General features: G+C 38.5%; 1 protein-coding gene across 10 annotated transcripts in view; it reads right to left on the minus strand.

Annotated features, from left to right (window-relative positions):
* Positions 1-21472, minus strand: part of LOC145445396 (girdin-like) — a 49019-nt gene that overhangs the window by 19592 nt on the left and 7955 nt on the right. For all 10 annotated transcript variants that reach the window (XM_080323583.1, XM_080323582.1, XM_080323587.1 and 7 more), the window contains exons 5-27: positions 18462-18590; positions 16880-16963; positions 15511-15654; positions 13680-13718; positions 13495-13622; positions 13016-13097; positions 12089-12267; positions 11278-11404; positions 10724-10856; positions 10497-10633; positions 10048-10125; positions 8178-8399; positions 7074-7199; positions 6873-6994; positions 6671-6779; positions 5813-5950; positions 5583-5693; positions 5193-5345; positions 4672-4835; positions 3597-3749; positions 2842-2980; positions 2486-2632; positions 1628-1789 (exon numbers count right to left, since the gene is read on the minus strand). In XM_080323583.1, coding sequence (XP_080179709.1) covers positions 1628-1789; positions 2486-2632; positions 2842-2980; positions 3597-3749; positions 4672-4835; positions 5193-5345; positions 5583-5693; positions 5813-5950; positions 6671-6779; positions 6873-6994; positions 7074-7199; positions 8178-8399; positions 10048-10125; positions 10497-10633; positions 10724-10856; positions 11278-11404; positions 12089-12267; positions 13016-13097; positions 13495-13622; positions 13680-13718; positions 15511-15654; positions 16880-16963; positions 18462-18590 — 3006 coding nt within the window. The remainder of the gene's footprint in view (positions 1-1627; positions 1790-2485; positions 2633-2841; positions 2981-3596; positions 3750-4671; positions 4836-5192; positions 5346-5582; positions 5694-5812; positions 5951-6670; positions 6780-6872; positions 6995-7073; positions 7200-8177; positions 8400-10047; positions 10126-10496; positions 10634-10723; positions 10857-11277; positions 11405-12088; positions 12268-13015; positions 13098-13494; positions 13623-13679; positions 13719-15510; positions 15655-16879; positions 16964-18461; positions 18591-21472) is intronic.

Consider the following 21472-nt stretch of genomic DNA (forward strand, 5'->3'; position numbering starts at 1 on the left):
GGGTTGTAATGACTCGAGTCACGATTTTCTGATGACTCAACTTGACTCGAGTCATTTTCTAAAAACACGGAAATGACTCGGCTCGCATGACTCGAACCAAGTCATATGACCCGAGACACAGATGGCCAAGACCGACATTTCATTGTAATTTCGAAGAATAGTAAAGTAACCACCCTATTGGGATTTCATCTATTGGTGCTAGTACTTGACAATGCGACCAGAAACTGCTAAAAATGAGGAAAATTTGTATATCATAAATCCGAACTATTCGATATCACCAAACAGAGTTATAAAAGTGAGTTTAACAAGACTTTAACTGGAAACTGAGCAGTCAACACATTCGGACTCAACGACGGGTTGAAAATGACTCGACTTGACTCGAGTCAAACTTATAAATGTGACATTGACTTGTGACTTGGTTACAACCCTGTTCTCCGTCATTTTACTGGTTTTTTGAGTAGTTTTGGGGGTCGAAAGCTCTCCCATTACAACCTCCAAACCTTTGTCCTGTCCCTGTCGATTGTGTCTCAATGCCGCAATATCCATCTTGAAAGTTATCGAGTGGCTTATAAATTGAATCTAGCTGTTTTAGTATCTTAGCGGAGGAATTTTAAAGGTTATCTGTTCTAGTTTTGAGTTTCGAAAAGTCAGTAGTTCTAGTCGTAGCTGTACATTTACGGCTGTTCAAAAAAAAAACTTTTCCATCAGATTTCACTGGCTACATGATAAAATTGTTAGGTTAGTTTAAAAAAACACTGCACACCAACATTGGCTCAATTCCAACCAGTAGAAACGAAATTATTGCAGTAGAAAGTTTCAATTTATTATTAAAAAATTTAAATTTCAAAATTTTTCTGTCGACCCCATAAAATTGTTAGGCTGTCAGTAGAGATGATGCACGCCAAATTTGGTTAAATTCCAACCACTAGAAGTGAAGTTATTGCAGTAGAAAAATTTGGATTCCATGATTTTATAATAAATAATTAAAGAGTCAGTCACCGTAAATACTATTTTATTGAAATCCAAATTTTTCTACTGCAATAACTTCGCTTCTAGTGGTTGGAATTTAACCAAAATTGGCGTGCATCATCTCTACTGACAGCTTAACAAGAAAAATTTTAAAAATTTATTTTTTATTTTTTTAATGATAAATTCAGAACTTTCTACTGCAATAACTGAAGGAAATTTTTTTAACTGCCTTGCGTAGGCCTACAAGCTGTTGGATTTTCAAAATGCTCAACCAGGACCAGAACTACAGCTACATTTTGAAATTACATTAGTTTGTGCACACACGATAACAAAACCATCCGCCGTGCGTCACTCGGGGGGAAAACTGCGAACCGTTTAAAATCACAAAACTGGAATTCACCACAACTATGTGGAAATTTCATCTATTCAGAGCGATTATTGTCACGCTGAGCTATTCACAAAAATTCTCAGAACGGGGAATTTAAAATTTGTCAAAATGTCAACCGCTATAGCATCTCACGTTCACTTCCAGTTTAGAGAGAAAACGATAACATCGTTCTCACCGAATACATACAGCTTCAACTAACGATTGCAGATTAACATGACGGCGTTCTAACCAGACGCAGACAGATTTTCGTCGCACACGAGGATGACATACCTGAAGTTTGGCGCACTGCGTCTTCAAATGCGTCACTTCGTCTTGGAGTTTCGTGTGCTGCACGATGGCGTTCTCGTTTTGAGACCGCAGCCTCGACACCTGCTCCTTGAGGTCTTGCGATATAGTCCTTATCGACGAGTTCTCCGCGATAAGCGTGGCGTTCTAGACAAGAATAATAAGTTCATTTCCAAAAATTAAACCGATTTTTTTTTCATAACGATCATATTATACCTCACTATGTGTTGCAAATATGTATATACAATTTCTAATAAGTACGATGCAATATTAATTAATAACTATACATAATTGAATAGTCTATTCGGGTTCGTTTCAATATGAATATACTACTCTATTGCATATTGAAGTTCTGTACCTCCAAAAATAACATATATAATTGTATATATAGTAGAGTTTTCGATTTTTCACGGTCATTTTTTGGCCATAGTTAGCTTTGAAACTGTGTGACAAACATAATCAGGACCAAGATATGGCCAAAAGAAAATGAAAACTTCAAAAAAACTTGATTTTTTAAAAATGTGAAAAGTGGACTTGGCTATTCTGATTCCACAGCAACGATATATCTTATACCTATAATTTGACTGTTGTCAGTTGAGCTGGATAAACTAGTAACCATACAACAACAACAACAACAAAAAACAGCAAATAGTAAGTAAACGATGACAATATTTCAAGCAGGCAGTAAGGTAAATTAGTCTGCTATATTTTCACGAGCTGTTTTTTCTACAACAGTATCTGATGCCATTAAACGACGTATTTCTCAATTAGGCTGGTATCTTCAAATCAAGAAAATATCTCGGGAAATGATGTGCGGTGATAACACGCAAGGATGAGACAAACCTTTCTTTCGACGTCAATCAGGTGATCTTTGATCTTCAAAAGTTCTGTAGTGGCAGAGTAGTCTCGCGACGATCTGTTGCGCGATTTGCTATAGTCGATCTCTTCGTTGTGACGCTGTGCCAGGGCTTCGTAATCTCGCTTGATGGCCTGCGACAAAAAATACACTCCATCAGACCTCGATTATTCGAATTTTTATGACGGTAACATCACATTTCATGATACAATTGTTGATATACAATGTTCTTTCCAATTCTCTACTAGTTGCTGACGATTACCCCTGACGAGTGTCATCCGAAAATATTAAGACTTATTTCGATACAAATATACTATTCAATAATATACGCCGTGTTATATACCTTGATGTCATCTTTGAGCTTCTTGTTGATAGAAGCAGACTCTTGAAGCCTGGCCTCCAAAGAGTTGATTTTCTCCTCTTTGGCTTCAACAGACTTTTTAAAAGTGGACTCAAAACGACTCTCCAGCGCTTTAAATCTCCTGAAACAAACGTACAGAGGTGGCTAAGTACCAAGTAGTCAGCATTGCTATCAGTGAATAAGACCGTAAATTTTAGTAGTAAATCAGACGGGACTACATTCAAATTTGCAAGACACACCTTTGTGATTGATGTTAAATGTCTGACAACACCACAGATAGCCACAATTTTTGAAAATAGACTCAGCTATCATGGCACAGGGGCTATTCTGCCCAGTTGTCCAGTAAAGGCGATGCAGCCATGCCCCAAAACTACTATCTTAGCCAACCTAGCTTGTGCCAAGAGAAGTTAGTGTACTGTTTAAAAATTGTACATCGAGCTTGAAGCTCTCTTCACCGTGATTATTTGAAATTTCATGCCAATGACGTCATATTTGGCGATACGATTGTTGATATACAATGTTCTTTCCAATTCGCTACTACCTGCTGACGATTACCCCTGACGAGTGTCAGCTGAAGATATTCGGGTTTATTTCAATATGAATAGATTACTTACGGTAATTGTATATTGAAGTTCTGTACCTCCAAGAATGTCTCCAAACACAATCATTTTACAAAATCCAAAGTGTACTGCGCCTATAAACTGTAAAGTAGAAACGGAAGCATTCTAAAAACTCACGTATCGTCGGCGTGATTTTCCGCGTTCAATAGTTGTTCCTTGTTCAACCCGATAGATTCCAATTCAGTCGAAAGACGATCTAGCTCGCTCTGCTTCTGTTGCACCAGCAATTTCTCGTTGACCAAGTCTTCGCGTAACGTCGTCAGGGTTTTTCTAGGAAATATGAGACGACATAGCGTTAAGTAGAATAACAATTTGCTCGTGGCGTGCTGAATTCGAACGTGCCTCCAAGCAATCAGAAATCGGTGACTACTGTGACCACACAATATCGGAGTAAGCTTTCTTGTGAAGCAGCATCTTGTTCGGAACGCGTTACAACACCATTAATGCAACTAAAGTTGATCCCAGGGTAGTAATGACTCGAGTCACGATTTTCTGATGACTCGAGTCATTTTCTCAAAATACATAAATGACTCGACTCGACATGGACTCGAGTCATTGCGCATGACTCGAACCAAGTCGTATGGCTCGATACTCAGACGGCTAAGACCATCATTTCATCGTAATTTCGTAGAATAGTAACGTAACCACCCTATTGGTATTTCGTCTATTGGTAATAGCATTTGAAAATGCGGCCAGAAACTGCTAAAAGTAATGAAAATCACTATCTTATAAATTTGAACCATTTGATATCACCAAACAGAGTTTTAAAAGTGGGTTTTAACAAGACTTTAACTGGAAACTGAGCAGTCAACACAATGACTTGGACTCGAACTCGAGTCATAACACCATGACTCGGGACTCGAGCCTCTGCTCGATGACTCGGACTTGACTCGCTGGTGAATAGTAAACGACTCGACTTGACTCGAGTCAAAACTATAAAAGTGAGATTGACTTGTGACTCGGAGCCTTGTGACTTGGTCACAACCCTGGTTGAACCTCAACATTTTCATCGCAACAAACCCTATATATTGATATTGCTTGATTTTGGTTGAAAATTGCCGAGTAGAATATATTTGGCAATATAAACATTCTGTGTGCTGCGATATTCAAATCTTGTTCTTTTTTACATCCATTCATTTTTTTTACGCAGGAGAGCCGGAAAATCAGGCAGAGATTCAATACGGCGACGTACTTTTCAACGATTTGGCTCTTCCGCAATTCTCTCACGTCCGTCTCCAGCTCCCTGATACGCAGCGAGCTGTCCTCCCCTTTCTCGATCTGCCGCATCATGGCTTTGTTCTGTCGGTTCACGCTTTCCAGTTCCTCCGTCATTTCTTCAAATTTGGCCGACAACGCCTAAAAACAATCTCCAGTATTACGAAGGGGTTGGTTGATATTTGAGCATTTACAATCACAAAACTTGAACCCAAAAATGAACCCTTACCCAAATCTGACCCTAACCCAACCCTAAACCTACCTTTGACCCCATGCTTGGAATATTTTAAACTTTCCCAAATTAGTTCAAAATTATAACTGTATAACTGTTGCACAGTTGGACAGCAAATTTTTAGCTTTTCCAAATTAAATTAGAATTAGAATCATACCTACATCGTTTTCTCCCAATTAGATTAGAATGACAATTAGTCTGATTAGACAACTAGAATCATCGAGAATTATCTAGTCGCCAAAGAGTGGAAAGCAAACACGTCTCACTTCGAAAGACTGCTTCGCTCTTTGCGTCTCTTTCCGGGCCTTTTTGTTCTCCGATTCGAGCTTCGCGTTCTCGCCTTCCACCTTCTGATACTCGCGCTCGTAATGCTCCAGTTTCTTGTACGAAGCCACGAGCTTCTCCAGCTTGTTTTGCAACTGCAACCAACGAAGAAAACAACGTTGGAAACTAATAATAACCGACACGGAACAGATTTAAAGGGGCATCAATTCTGAAGCAGAATATGTAAAATAAAGATCGTATATACATTTTAACATAGTTTCATAAATATATTATTAAAATGTAGGCCTATATCAAAGTTCTGTACACCAAAAAGTCTCTTTAAAGACCATATCCCCCAACGCTAATTTATCAAACAAGTCACCGACAATTACCTCTTCGTTTTCTTTCTCGAGTTCCTGAATTTCCTTTTCTTTGGAAACTTGATTGACGTCGAGCTGACTTCTGACTCTCTCCAATTCATTTTCGAGTTCCGATTGAAGCAGCTAAATTTGAACATTCAAACGAAATTAGGAGTAATTTGATGTCGCTTTCACAAAAAAACAGTCGAAAATTTGAAAATATTGGAGTTTAAAAAATTTAAAATTTCAGGGCCAAAACACACCTCCATCTTTTCAGTTTGTTCCTTGGACTGTTTCATCGAGTCCATGCCGCGCTTCAGCCGTTTCAGGGCTTTCTCGGCGTCCAATTTCTCCTGCTCGAGCACGGACATCTTCTCGCACGTTTTCCTCAATGACTCGACCTGAAAAAACAAGTATTTTCAGACTGGGTTGTAACCAAGTCGCAAGGTTACGAATCACAAGTCAATTTAACTTGTAAAGTTTCGAATCAAGTCAATTCGAGTCAATGTTCAATTCACCACCGAGTCAAGTCCGAGTCCAAGACAGCTAGCAGAGGGTCGAGTCATAGTGTTTTGAGTCAAGTCCAAGTCTTTTCAACTCTGCTCGAGCGATATAGAATGGCTCCCATTCATAATATCGTAATTTTTCTCAGTCCTAACAGTTTCAGTCCCTATTTTCCAAGTATCGGGACTGGCAGACGAAATCCCAATCATGTGGTGACTTAACTATTCTTCGAAGTTACAATGAAATGTCTGTCTTGGCCGTCCCAGTCTCGAGTCACGTGACTTGGTTTGAGTCATGCACAATGCACAACTTGGGTCGAGTCACGACTCGAGGCATTACATCACTGCTGCTAATACTACTACTGGGGTAGGTTTTTCATACTTGAACTATATAATCAACTGGTTAGTTACAGGTACGTTTTTAGACAACTACCGATTGTACTGCACTGAAGCAATTCTATATACTCATTACATTATTGGGCTGTTTGCAGCAATTTTTCAAGTGAAATTGATATCACAGCTGTTTGAAATGGTTACTGTAGTAGCAATTCCTACTTCTATGTGAGTATTAACAACTTTGACCAACGCTGGAAATCAAAAACTCAAATGTTTTTTTACCTGCCGTCGTAGTTTCACAGTTTCTTGTTCCGATAAGCCTTTGTCTTTTTCTAAGTCTTGCAATTGCGTGGTCACGTTTTTCAGATTTTCCACCTGCTTTTTGAGTTGTCTGTCACGGAAGAGAGACGTTATCGAGTTTTCAATTTCATCGAGGGAAATTTTTAGAAGTCCAGGTCGCAACATCACGACATAATCTACCAACCTATTTTCGACGTCGAGGTCGGAATTCATTTGCTCCACTTTGTCGATTTGGTCGCACGTGATCTTCAATTGCGCGACTGTTTTTTGCAACGAGATATTCTCCTTGTCGAGCTTCACATTTTCCTGCGAATTCAAAATGGGTCATCCGTATTTCTCTTCGATGTGGTACGAAAAAAGAGAGCAAAAACAGTATGATTAATACCTTTGTCAACTCCTCCGCTTTCTCTATTGAATCTTTCGCTTGATCGAGAGACTTTTGCAAGACTTTTTTCTCATATTCGATCTGATGGATTCGCGACGTCACCTCTTTCACAGTTTCGCTCAGAACCTGAAAAAAAAATATTTTGCCTCAAAATCTGGATCCATTAACGGCAGTCAGTATCTGGCAGTGGCTGTGGAGTCGGCATTTCATTAAATTTTTTATCTAAATTGGGTCGGAGTCATAGAAATTTTGCAACACCCTTTGGAGTCTGACTTGAGAAAACACATACTCGCTGGTGTCGTAGGACTCGTAGTTTGTTAAAAGCTCCGACTACTCTTAAATCGAACCAAATGTTCTCAAATGATACTAAAAAGTGTCACTGCCGTTACAGAAGTTATCAAGTATCATATTGAAATAAACCCGAATGTTTTTGGCTGACGCTCGTCAAGGGCAACCAGTAAAGCAGGGGTTCCCAAACTTGGGGTCGTTTGCCTATTCTCCGGGCTCGCGGAGACAAAATTTAAAAACTTATGACCATTACACGTCAATTAAGCGGATGCTATCGGCAACACATTTCTGAAAAGTTGAATTCGATTTTCGAAATAAGAAAAAAAACGACCTCGGAAGAATGTGAACCCCGCAAACAAGCTATCAGATCAGCCGAAGTGTCATTTGCTATAGTTTTGATTGAGTTTCTAAATGTAAGGAGGACGGAGGATGCTGAGTTCATAATTGCAATTACTGCGCACACAGTAGCCAGCTGTCCCACACAGGCCGTAATAGACGAAGGTGCTGATCAGTTTTCAGTAGTCAGCACCCGAAATTGAGAGGTGGGATCGATAAACATTTTCAAATCGAAATTTGATCATAAAAAGTTTGGGTGCTGCAGTAGAGAATTGAATAGAACTTTGTACGCCGACAATCGTATCACCAAATATCACAGGTATGATAATTTGAATTATTGAGGCTGCCTTGTCATATTTGGCGATACGATTGTTGATACACAATGTTCTTTTCAATTCTCTACTAGTTGCTGAAGATTACGCCTGGCGAGTGACAGCCGAAAATGTTCCGGTTTATATCAATACGAATACAATATCCAACCTTATTTTCCTTTTCAATATCCTTGGCGCGTCCCTCGGCGTTAATTTTGGATCTCTTCCTCAGGGTCTCGACCGTCTTGCTGAGCTGTTCGTTTTCGTTCTGCAATTCCTCGATCTGCCGGGCCGAATTCGACTTGACCGTTTCCACCATGGTTTCGAGCTTCGTCTTCTCCGCCTCCATCTCGCTCGACAACTGCTCGTAGTCCAGGACAGAGTGCTTCTCCTGTGGATCAGGCAGAGGCGCCTGCATTAGTCTGGCCGGTTCACGGTTCATACACCTACCTACACCATATCACTGTTCACTAAGGATGTTCAAAAATTATTTATTTCCTCAAATAGTACTACTGGCTACTTGATTAAATTGTTAGGTTACCCAATTTAAGCCTACACACCAAATTTGGTTCAATTCCAACCAGTAGCTGCATTACTACAGAAGAAAGTTTCTATTTATTACATAAAAATAACTGAACAAAAATGTCAAAATTTTCTGTTCACCCCATGATAGTGTTAGGTTGTCTAAGAAAACAATGTTCAGCAAATTTGGTTCAATTCCAACCAGCGGAAGCGGAGTTATTGCCGTCGAAAAATTTGGATTTGAATAAAATAGTATTCACGTTGACCAATTCTTCAATTATTTATTGTTATAGGTGTGCCCACCGTAAATGCTATTTTATTCAAATCCCAATCCCACTCGTTGGAATTGAACCAAATTTGGTGAACATCGTTTCTATAGACAACCTGACACTTTCATGGGGTGAACAGAAAATTATGACATTTTTGTATATTTATTTTTCTATAATAAATAGAAACTTTCTTCCCCATTAGCAATGCGGCTACTGGCTGGAATTGAACCAAATTTGGTGTGTAGGCTTAAATTGGGTAACCTAACAATTTTATCAAGTAGCCAGTACAATTTTTGAGAAAAAAAGTCATTTTTGAACACCCCTACTTGTTCACCCCCAGATTCCGATGGTGGTCATAAAAAATATCAATAGAAAATGTCATCACCATTAGTTGACAATGTTGACACCCTTTTTCGGTCAGCACCATCAGAATCCGTGGTCGAACAGGGATATTAGGTGGACCGAGGTCATAAAGGCTGGGAACCACTGCTTGACGCCCTTCAGACTACAATTTATTATATCGACAATGAATAGACAGATAGTTCCGTCTATTTCGTATCAACGCGAGAGCCACGAAACTTTGATTGGTCGTCAAAAACATGTTGTACAAGCCTACTAAATTCTTGTGAAAGGCACATATTTGAACCGTCAAATCATTATTACTGCAATTATGTCATGATAGGTGGTATTCGAGACTCGAACCTTAAATGGGCACTGCACTCTAAAAATTATGTGGTCTCAAATTTCAATAGCAACTTCAAGCTCCAGCAGTCACGCAGAGATCAAACTTTATATAGTTGTCAGCCGAAGCTATGAAGGAAATATGTCCAAAAGAAATAGAATACACTAGGCCCGATTTTGACATAAATCTCATGACTGAACATCTTCCGTTGAACGCGGTATCTAAACCACCTTGGCGTGTACGACATATTCCCTTCATAACATCAGCTGACAACGATATAAAGTGTGATCTCTGTGTGCCTGCTGGAGCGTGAAGTTGCTATCGATATTTCAATAAATTGCAGCTCCATTACGGCGGCGATCTGAAGAAAACGGCTGGGCCAAAATTTTTATTTCGTTTTGCCCTTCAATTTGAGACCACATCATTTTCAGAGCGCAGTGCCCCTTTAATACACGATTGACATCTAACCGTTTGCTTACTCGATTTTGCCTAGGCCTAGAACTGACGAACATGATAAGGGGTGTCTATGTCATTATTGCAATGTAATTAAGAAACGCATGTGGTACCTTGCTCAACATCTCTTGCAGCTTCTTTACCTTGTTACCGAGACGCTTGTTCTCCTTCTCAAGCTCCACCTTGTTTGCCTGAAAGTAGATATATAGAGTGACTACAGATCAAGGGATCCATACATATTGTGAACCGCGAGTATTCAATCAGCAACTGCAATGTCGTGTTATATCTGGGCCTCTGGTTTCGGAAATAGATATCATGCGATAGTATACCGGAAGGGTTAGGCTTGCATGATACTGATAGAATTCAGCCGAAAATAAATTTAAACACTGCGGTACTGGGGCTATTTCGCCACCTTGATGCGACAATTTCACTCGTAAAGGAGGCGCTAGCACACCCCAAAACAGATTTCCAGGTTTCAAAAGTAATTTCACCTAAAACGTTAGGATAATATATATTTGTCGTCTTGTTGAAAAGATATATCATACAGATTAAGTCGACCCACCTCTTCTAGTTGCGCGCTGGACATGGACACCTTGTAGGAATTCACCAAAGACTGCAGATGCCTGTTTTCTTTCTCGAGCTTCAAAACGCGACTCGCGGCAGACTCGTTAGATTCCTCGTGAATAGACTTGTGAAGGTCTGCAAAAACGAAGCGAAAGAACAAAAACAAATCGAATAAATATCAGCGCGTGAATCTACACGCGACCAAGGCGATGAAGCCAGACTCACTATCTGCCGTCTTTGCGTGCTCCAACTGCATAGCTAGGTGTCCAGATTCGTTCATGCTCTCTTTCTTGTCTAGTTCGAGACGCATGTTGTCCTCTTCCAGTTCCAGGATTCGTTGCTGATCCTGTTCCTTATTCTGCGTGCGAGAAACGACTGTGTAGTTCGGTTTTTCAATTACAATTTTTTTACTGGATAGCTGATAAAATTGTTAGTTTGTCTAAAAAAATGCCGCACTTGTAATTAGACTTCCTTCCAACCAGCAGCAGCGAAGTTTCTAGTTTTCAAAATTTTGGATTTTAGAAAAATAGTATTTACGATAGGAAATTCTTCAATTACTAATAATAAAACTACATACCGTCAATACCATAATTACTATCCGAAATCTGAACACCAATAACTTGGCTCCTACTGGCTCAAATTGAGCCAAATTTGCTATATATCGTTTTTAGACGACTACAAATTTCATGAGGTTGACAGTCACGTTTTAAGAAGAAAAAAATGGTTTCAAATAAAAAATTAACATTTTCCAAGTCTAATAGCTTTGCTTTTGCACTAACCTCGAGATAAACCGACATCTGTTGCTTCAAATCCACGATTTTTTTCTCGGCGTCGACGAGTTCGTCCAGCCGCACCTGGGCCGCCTCCAATTGCTCGTCCAACATGGCTTTCGTCTCGTGAAGAACTCTTTCAAGATGAATGCGAGGGTAAAACTCAATCGTAGGATGATAACGTTTTTGAATTTCTCGACAAAGTTTTCGCACACACCCTTAGATGTCCGGACTCCATAATACATTTGACTAATATATTTTGTTGAATAATATATCGATATTGAAATAGACCCAAATATTTTCGGCTGACACTCGTCAGGGGTAATCATCAGATACTAGTAGAGATTTCGAAGAACTTTGCATATCAACAATCATATCAAAAAATCTTTGGGATTATTTCGATATCGACCTATATAATTCAACCGTATATTGAAGTTGTGTATCTCCAAGAAGCTATTCAAATTTTTCCATTAATTCATCAAAACAGTTTGTGCCAACAATACTAGTTTGTGTATTATCCAGAAATGGTGGGCAATATTGAGCTTGAGCCTCGAATACTCCAATTTTCATGCTGATGCTACGATTGTTGATATACAATGTTCTTTCAAATTCTCTACTAGTTGCTAAAGAGTACCCCTGACGTGAGTCAGCCGAAAACAGTCAGGTTTACTTCAATATGAATATGTCATTCAACTTTTTGAATGTTCGTATCTTAGATAACGGTAAACCCTGATGAGTGCCAGCACAAAAAGCTTCGGGCTACACATACATACACATATTGTCCAAGGTTTTTTTCAACACTAACCAAACAATTTCTCACTTGTTATCCTCCCTGAGTTCCTCGATTCTCTGCTTGTAAAAATCGACGTCCTTCAATTTCTCGCGCAATCTCTCCACCTCGTGCTCGAGACGCGAGGCTTTGGTCGCTTTTTCCTTCAGAATGTCGTTTTCGTCGCGATACGTTCGAGCCGCACGGGCGTCGTTGGATAGGTCGGTACACTGCAAATATTACTCGCGTTAAATATATAATAATAATAGATACTCGAGACTCTTGGGGGTACGAAACTTCAATATACGATTGAATAATATGTTCATATTGAAACAAAATCGAATGTTTTTGGCTGACACTTGTCAGGGGTAATCTTCAGCAACTTGCATAGAATCGAAAAGAACATTGTGTATCAACAATCTTATCATCAAATGCGTCAACAGAAGGCGTTTGCGTATAATCTAAAAATAATACATTGCGCTCAAGCCATCGGTTCGCCCCGATTATTCGAAATTTTCATGCAGGTGACGTCATATTTGCTGACACAAATGTTGATGTACAATTTCTTTCCAATTCTCTACTAGTTGCTGACAATAACCCCTGACGAGTATGAACATATTCCGTTACCATTCAACATGAATGCACTTTTCAATCGAATAATAAATACATTGCGATGAACCTTTGATTACGGTTAATTTCAAAGTTCAACACCAGTTATTCGACTAATGATATAATCAATTAGATATGTATAGTCTAAAACATATACACTTAAAGAAGTATTACAAGCAGGTAAAGCCTACTTGGGTACTTCCAAAATACCAGAAGTGCTTGGTTACCGACCACCTCTTACTTTAAGCGACAGCTAAAACTCGATTCAAAATACGAAAGCCATACTGGCAACCGACAGTTGGTCCTAATTTGCGAGTACGGTCGTGAAATTCGCGGCGAGGCACAACTCTATTCCGCCACGAAACCCACCTCTTGTTTCAATTTCTGGAGCATCGCGTCCTTTTCGTCCAGTTCCCCTTTCAAGTCGGTCACCAATTCCGATTTGTCGTCTCTTAGAATTCAAAATATTCGATGAGAGCAGATAATTACAGCAGGCATAGATCTGTCTGCGTTTGGGTTGCTCAAAATGACCGAATTCAACAAATCGTTGTCTTAATTCCGTTTCCCATGACTGATGTCTCAAAAATGTATTCCCAACACTCCCAAAGAACTATTCTGTGCGTCATACAGGCTGAACCAGGGTTGTAACCAAGTCACAAGTCGATTTCACTTTTCCAATTTGAACTCGAGTCAAGTTGAGTAATATGACCTGAGTACAAGTCCAGTCAATAAACAAATTCAATCAAGTCAAGTCGAGTCATTTTACGTATCTTGAGAAAATGACTCGAGGTAGATTCGAATCATTACAACCCTGCGTTAAACATTTCCGTACACAAACAACCACTCACAATTGCTGTTTCGTTTTCCTCAACTTGGCCTTCATGTCGGCCAACTCGACAGAGAGATGATGCTTTGAAGCCGGCGACATGAAGCTGTCTTTCCTTGTCAACCCAGAGCTGGGACTGCCTTGCTGAGACTAAAAAGAGAATGATACACAGACACCAAACAACTACCTAATAGAGCAATAACTCACCTGTAGGTAATCTCTCTCCTGTGTGAGCCCCGCCACGATCTGTGGAGAAGAACATGGTGTCATTTTCAAGGATGCCATTACCATTATTGTTTGTTTGTCTCAGGTAGCAGTAAAATGTAGTTGTTTGTTGGGCCCGTGATTATCTTTAATTGCTGGGTTATTACAATTATACAAGGACTATGGAGTATGGGACCTACACTTTTGGTGATAATTGAGAATAGAAGATATATATTCCGACGGGCATTTTATAGTATTTAACCTTCAGATTTTACTTATAGAAGAGGTTACTAATAAGTTTTTTTTCAAATTCTACTGGCTGCTCGATAAAACTGTTAGGTTGCCTAAAAAAAACGCTGCACACTGGCTCGATTTCAACCTACAAAGGCATTGCTATATACCATAACTAAAAAGTTTTGGATTTATTGGAATTAACCCAAATTTGTTGTCCAACAATTTCACGGGGTGGCCATTGAAATTTGAAAAAATGTTATGTTTATTTTCATCAAATAAATAGTAGACTTTTTCTAAGTTATATGTTAGAATGACCAAAAATTGTTGTGCAGCTTTATTTTAGGCAACCAAACAAATTTTACAAACGTAGTCAGCAGAATTTGAAAAAAAAAGTTATTTTTAAATAGTCCTGAATATATTTTCGAATACTGTGCCTATTTGCAGGGCCAGTTTGCGTTGGCCGCGATGCCCTGCAATTTCGAATGTAGCGGCCTCCGATTAAGTGCTAAAATTTTGCGACTCCTCGATCAACTTTTTGAATCTTCAGAACTTCATTTTTCTACTCCCGCTTTTGATATGTCTTCAAAATCGCTAATTCTACTTTTACTACAGTAGAAATTTTTGACATTACTTTCACACATCAGCCACGTCGTTACCGGAGGTTACAGTATATAGTCATACTACCGGCACATGATTCATGGCATAGATAAACAATGTCAACAAGTGATATCATGCAGAGTAAACCATCTGACTAAGTCAAAAGGTGAGATATGTATTCTTAAACGCAGATGCATCAAATCCAATAAGTGTTAAATACAGTGTGACCTGACGGTTGGGCAGCTTCTAAATGGGTAAAGACACCTAGAAGATTTGAGTATCATAGGTTTGCACTGCATTTTAGTCAAGTCTACAGATTGTACGGCACTTATCAATTGCGACGACGGTTTAGGTTCAGCTATCACATTCTAAATATAAAAAATAAATACACAAATGCAAATACAGATATTTGAAGAGGCTCTCTCGGAGGTGCAAAGTTTAACATACAATTGAATAAAATATACATATTGAAATGAACCCAAATAGCATTGTAATTGCAAGTAACTGAGAAGAAGAATTGAGAAGAACGAATCACGTTAAACCTACAAATACCATGCAAACACAAAAATATAATTATAAATATAAATATTCGAGGTCAATCCTGGAGGTAGAGAACGTAACATACAATTGAATAATATATTCATATTGAAATAAACCCAAATATTTTTGTAATTGTAAGCAATTGAGAACAAGAATTACGAGCATTGCATATCAACAATTGTATCAAAATCAAACAATCAAGGAGAATAGTTGGCTTGAGCTTAATATACCATTTTTAGATTACAGTATATATATATAAACTAAAATGGTTTATTTCAATATGAAAATAATATTCAATTGCATAATACGATTGATGCGATTATTGATATACAATGTTCCTTCCAATTCTCTACTAGTTGCTGATGACTAAGACTACCTCTGACTAGTGTCACCCAACATACTCGGGTTTATTTCAATATGAATATATTATTAAAATGTAAATATATCCGGCATAATTTCTCACCATGGAGAATTCGTCACGTTCCTTCACCAGTTTCCTGACTTGAAACGTGATGTTCCTTGAAAACTCGTCTAAATCGTCTGGAGGAAGAGGCTCGTCTTGTTCCAACCATTGCAGACTCAGCACGTTTTCATTGTTTTCTGTGATCTGACCGAAAAACCAGAATTGTCAGCAAGGGTAAACCACATTTTCAAGGGGCAAAACACAAACAAGCGTACTTGGACAATTAGATACGGTAATTCCAGTTGTGTAATCAGACTAATTGGAGTGAAATACGGGCAATCTTAATTCTAAACTAATTTGTGAGATGTTTCCTGAAAATACGACAGGCGAACTGCACCGCGCAAAACCAGGGTTGTAACCAAGTCACAAGCCAATCTCACTTTTGCAGTTTCGACTCAAGTCTTGTCGAGTCATTTTCAATTCGCCACCGAGTCAAGTCCTAGTCCAACTCAGCTAGTAGAGGGCCGAGTTCGAGTTGTAGTGTTCTGACTCGTATCCCGAGTCCAAGTCCTTATGTTCACTAGTGGTGTTCAATAGTTCAAACATGACTTTTTTTCTCAAATTGTACTGGCTACTTGATAAAATTGTTAGGTTACCTAATTCAAGCCTACACACCAAATTTGGTTCAATTCCAACCAGTAGCCGCATTGCTACAGAAGACAGTTTCTATTTATTATATAAAAAATAAAGGAACAAAAATGTCAAAATTTTCTGTTCACCCCGTGAAAGTGTTGGGTTGTCTATAGAAACGATGATCACCAAATTTGGTTCAATTCCAACCCGTGGAAGCGGAGTTATTGTCGTCGAAAAATTTGGATTTGAATAAAATAGTATTTACGGTGACCAATTCTTTAATTATTTATTATAAGTGTGCCCACCGTAAATATTATTATATTCAAATCCAAATTTTTCGGCTACTGGATGGAATTGAACCAAATTTGGTGTGTAGGCTTAAATAAGGTAGGCCTAATCTAACAATTTAACCAAGTACCGGTAGCCAGTACAATTTGAGAATTTTTGAACACCCCTAATGTTCACTGTTCTGGTTTTAGTTGATATAGAATGGCTCACATTCATAATATCTTCATTTTCCTCAGTCTCAACGGTTTCTGGCACTATTTTCCAAACATCAGGACTGATAGACGAAACATCAATAATGTGGTGACTTTACTATTCTTCGAAGTTACAATGAAATGTCCGTCCTAGTCATGCACAATGACTCTCAGAGTACAATTCAAGTCAATACACAAATTGAATTTGGTCGAGAAATTTGACTCTAGTCAAGTGCTGTGTTGTAGATGGAAGTGGCTGCAACTTTATTCTGGCAGGCTCAGATAGAAAATTGTTTGAATAAACGGAAAAATCTTACTTCTTTGATGTGATTCATCAAAATTTCCATTCCGACGTATGTAAGCTGCTTCATTTTCTCGATATACCTTTCGCGATGATCACACTAAAAATCAAAATAAAACAAGGTCGATAAAAGATAGTTTCGCCTAGAACAACAACTGCGGACCTTTAAAACGCGAGAAATTTGGTGTTGAAATCTCGCTATTTACACAGTTGGCGTACTCGAAAAATGTCTATTGTCACGAGGGCCATGGTAGGGAAAAGCTAGTAATTTGGTGTAGTGCCATCGAGTGTGCTTGACTACATGTCTGCGCACATGTGAACGTCCTCATGAAATCAATATCACACTTGAATTATCACACTTAGATAAACCGCGGTATCAAATTCGATTCCGTCACCGATCACAGCACTGGAAACTACGATAACATAGTAGATGATTTAGTAACTGTAGAACCAGCATTTACGACATCAAAACATCCGCATAAAACTACTGGTATCACTCGAAAGACACTCGAAACTAGCGGAGCACTAGATGTCGCACACAAAGTGGAGTCAAAGAATGTCAAACAACTCTTGATGCTTGATTTCATATCCGTACATTCACTGTGAGACTTGTATAAACTAGTGGATTTACAAAATGCGCAACCAGAACTAGAACTACTCATTTTTCAAAACTAGCCACAAGAACGAGAACTGCCCACTTTTCAAAACTCGCAATTAGAACTAGAATTACTTACTTCTCAAAACTCTAAGACTCTCAGTTTTCAAAACTAGCACTAGTCACTATTCAGAACTATCAACTAGAACTAGGACTGTTCACTATTTAAAACTCTCAACTAGAACCAGAACTGCTCACTTTACAAAACTCTCGACTAAAACTAGAACTTATCAGTACTTAAAACTCTCAACTAGAACTAGAACCTCTCACTTTTCAAAACTCAAATAGAACTGCTCACTAATCAAAACTGAACTACAAGTAGAACTATTCCATTTTGAAAACTCGCAACTAGAACAAGAATAAATTATTTTTCAAACTCCTCTAAAACTAAAACTAGTCACTTTTCAAAACTCTATACTAGAACAAGAAATACTTACTTTTCAAAACTCATCTAGAACTAAAACAACTTACTTTTCAGAACTCTCAAGTAGAACTAGAACTAATCACTTTTCAAAATTCGCAACTACAACTAGAATCACTCACTTTTCAGATTCACACAAAGAGCTAGAGCTAACAATCTCTGAAAATCCGCAATCAAAACACAGCTAATAACTGATAATACGAATCATAAGATATATTGGAGATAGAATCAGCATTTCAAAAGGACGCGGTTTCGAGTTTGAAATGGGCGGCTTTCGACCCCCAAAACGCGCCCCTGGCTACGACTATGTTAGCAGTGACGGATCTTAGCTAGCAATGGTCGCTAGAAAATCGCACAACAGAACATCGGTATCATGATTCACGCCAAACGATGACGCGTATTCTATTTGTTCCACCAACTACTTTTTCTAATTTACAACTAGAACTAGAACTACTCACATTTCAAAATCGGCAACTAGCGCTAGAACGAGATTGGTAGCCTATACGAATCCGGTCGCTATACCTGAACAGCACATCCCAGAATGAGCAGGAGCAGCTTCTGGAGTTCCGTTATACCGGCTTCCGTGCTTGGTTCCTTCACCATCGTCAAGATGTTCGGAAGAGACATGACAATGACTTGATGATGAATATCCTGAAAATAAAACAAGTAGATTCAGTGCATAAGAATCGAGATTACGGAGTTGAATGATTTACCAGGCCGACTACACAAACACTACCCATACCGTATTTGAGTAAATGGCACTGATCCAGCATAACAATATTTACAAATGACTAGGGCTGGGCACAATGATTCGAGTACTCGAATCTGAATCGAGTATTAATTTTAATGATTCGAGTCGAGTAGTAAAATACGATTTTTTCGAGTACTGAAATTATAAGCTTCTCGCCACTGAAAGTTAATTTATCAACGAGAATTATAGTTTCGATACTAATTTTCACTGGTGAAGCCTTGAAACGTTGATTGGCGGTATCGTAGCATACGAAAGGTATGGTACGAAGCTACGAAGGTTACTGGGCGTAGCACATTTCCGAAGTCTTGATTATCCCACAAAGTTGTCACCAAGTGGAATGACATCGGTATGGTCGGAAAAATACCAAATTATCATTTATGAGATGGATAAAAGGCATTATATTCCTTGTGGGGGCATAAACGGTACATATTTGACCTTTGACGTATTACATTCTTTCATGACGTCATAATGAGTGATACTCGATTACTCGACTCGACTCGAAGCATATTACGTGATTCAGAATCGAATCACTCAGGTACTCGATTTTGCCCAGCCCTACAAATGACATCATACGATTTTATAGACTTCGAAATTTTGAAAAGCCAGAATGTCTCATGACGTTGTTGAGACACCCTTCTTACAAAAACAATGGTGGGTTTAGTCGAAATCATTGGATTGCATGCAGAGGAAATAGAGCCTTGAATATGTTGGTTGAAAATTCCATTTGGAATATATTCCCTCTAGCCCACTGTACATTCTCAACACATTACAAAATTTGAAGAGCTTCTTGGAAGTACAGAACTTCAATATATTATTGAATAGTACATTAATATTGAAATGAATCCGAATATTTTAGGCTGACACTCCTCAGCGACTAGTAGAGAATTGTAAAGAGCATTGTATATCAACAATTGTAACACAAAATGTGACGTCACAGGCATGAATTTTCGAATAATTGGCCAGAAGAGAGAGCTTAATGTCAATGTACATTACAAAATGTAGATAACAGCATTTTGGCATCAGAATTGAAATACAATTCACGCTAAATCACAAACTATTATGGCCCGGAGGCCAGATTCGCGGTAAACAAATGATAGCCTGTGTAATGAATATCCACAAAATATTGGTCCGATGTAAAATGTTTGTATGTGAGATGCTTTTTTCACATAGCTCAAGATATAGAGCAATCAAAGTCTGTACGCCCAGCAAGGATTGGGTATGAAACGTTACATAATATCACAGCATAAATTTCAAGTGCGTATCGGACCCACACCAAGACAAAGATACTTGGTAGGCCTAAGCCACGTCATATCCGAGTGCTTGGAGATCAAAGACAGTAGATACTCCGCGACTATGTCATAATGTGTGGATGAGAGCCTCCATCCTTTATCACAAGCAAAGGACTATGTTAAGGCATAATAACTTCACTGAATCAATCCCTATTGTGACTCACAAGAGATTTATCTCCAAGATTACTGAATAAGGACATAAGGTATTGTTGCATTCACAATACTTTCTTTTCATGTTGTGACATGTCAATGAATTCTTCAGTTTAAAATACCAAGGCTGGAATGGCATTCACTAGTACTCGTGTGGAATGAATATGTATATTTTGACAAAATAATATTTGCTCAAGTTTGTGTTGAAGGACTATTACGGCAAAACCGCAACAATGCAAACCGTGTATACCTTGACTAGAATCGGTGACTTTGATAGCTAATTCGTCTCTATATAAGTAATCTGGTGGCGTAAAATAGTATTGATCACTAAGAACTGTTTTTATCTAGCCATCAAATTCACAATACACATTTTAGTTGTCACGTAGGCTGTAATTCAATGTACTAACAAATAATGGGATCAATGAGTCATCGTGATACAGGAAGCTGTAAATAAGGTAATAAAAAACTTTCTCCAGCAACGTCACGACATCATATTTTATTTTATCAACGAGCTGCGTGCTAGGAGCGGATTCACAAAAAATCTCGACTTGTTTTCCAAGTGATTCGATTTGATGTTTAAAATTGTGGCAAATAATACTATCTCTTGCCCTTGGAAGTACGCAAATTGCAGACATGAACCAAACTAACGCTCTGGGCAAACATAGGTTTTATCATGATTTAGGATATTTGTAGGGTTCAGGGTAAGCCTGCCACACCAGTATGTTCAGATTCATCAAATTTTGAATACTTAGGATGTTACATTAGGCGAAGAAGCAGGCAACATATACAACTTGAGTAAAACAAGCATAGGTAGAATAACAAACAAAAAACGGTGTAACAGCATCAGATATAACACCCATAGTTACACTAAAGCGTCAACAAGAGCTTAATCAAACACAACAACTACCGTTAAGGCATTATCCAGTGTTATGATCAAATTGACTTAACAGATTGAAGTCGTTAGCACTGCACAGGTAACGATATTTATTCACGACAAGGAAAAGAACGGGGCTGACTAACTATGTTTGCTTGGAACCGCGTCCTCCATTAGACGCTCTTCCACAAGTAATAAATCTTTCATGACCGTGACGATTTTTGAATCGAACGGTTAGTATGCTCAGTGTTTTACATAGGATTTGAATAGGCGACATCTATTCAAAAAACTCAAATGAACTTTCCATGCATCACACTATGAATGCCTTATGTATGAATTAATATAATATTTTGTGAGGTACTGTGTTATACAGAGATTCTTGGAGGTACAGAACTTCAATATACAATTGAAATGAACCCAAATATTTTCGGCTGACACTCGTCAATTGCAGACGATAACCCCTGACGAA

This window comes from Botryllus schlosseri, chromosome 8, assembly GCF_051294905.1.
Source record: "Botryllus schlosseri isolate E-star chromosome 8, Bs_hap1, whole genome shotgun sequence".
NCBI lineage: Eukaryota > Metazoa > Chordata > Ascidiacea > Stolidobranchia > Styelidae > Botryllus > Botryllus schlosseri.